The following is a 216-nucleotide window of genomic DNA, read 5'->3' as shown; positions in this document are numbered from 1 at the left end:
ACAGGAGCGGCCGCGTGGCCCGTGTCGGACCCCCCCTTCTCTCCCCGCAGGACTGCGTGCAGCTCAACCAGTACAAGCTGAAGGATGAGATCGGGAAGGTGAGTGTTGGCTGGGTGCGGGGTGGGACGGGGTGGTTTGCTCTCCAGCCAGTGAGATGGTGGGTTCAGCCGCTCACTGCAGCACTGGGCTGGCTCCTCGCTGTGGCGCTGGGCGCTC

At 66.7% G+C, this 216-nt stretch overlaps 1 protein-coding gene across 1 annotated transcript in view; it reads left to right on the top strand.

Moving 5' to 3' along the window:
* Nucleotides 1-50: 50 nt before the first annotated feature.
* CAMKK2 (calcium/calmodulin-dependent protein kinase kinase 2, beta) overlaps nucleotides 51-216 on the top strand; it is a gene marked incomplete at its 5' end in the record, with an annotated part of 7,881 nt that continues 7,715 nt past the window's right edge. The window contains 1 exon segment of the mRNA XM_010144741.1: nucleotides 51-98. Within this exon segment, the coding sequence (XP_010143043.1) occupies nucleotides 51-98 (48 nt within the window).

This window comes from Buceros rhinoceros, unplaced genomic scaffold (assembly GCF_000710305.1).
Source record: "Buceros rhinoceros silvestris isolate BGI_N320 unplaced genomic scaffold, ASM71030v1 scaffold34571, whole genome shotgun sequence".
In the NCBI taxonomy this organism is placed as follows: Eukaryota; Metazoa; Chordata; class Aves; order Bucerotiformes; family Bucerotidae; genus Buceros; species Buceros rhinoceros.
The sequence above is the reverse complement of the archived record's forward strand: the minus strand, read 5'-3'. Positions and strand labels throughout refer to the sequence as shown.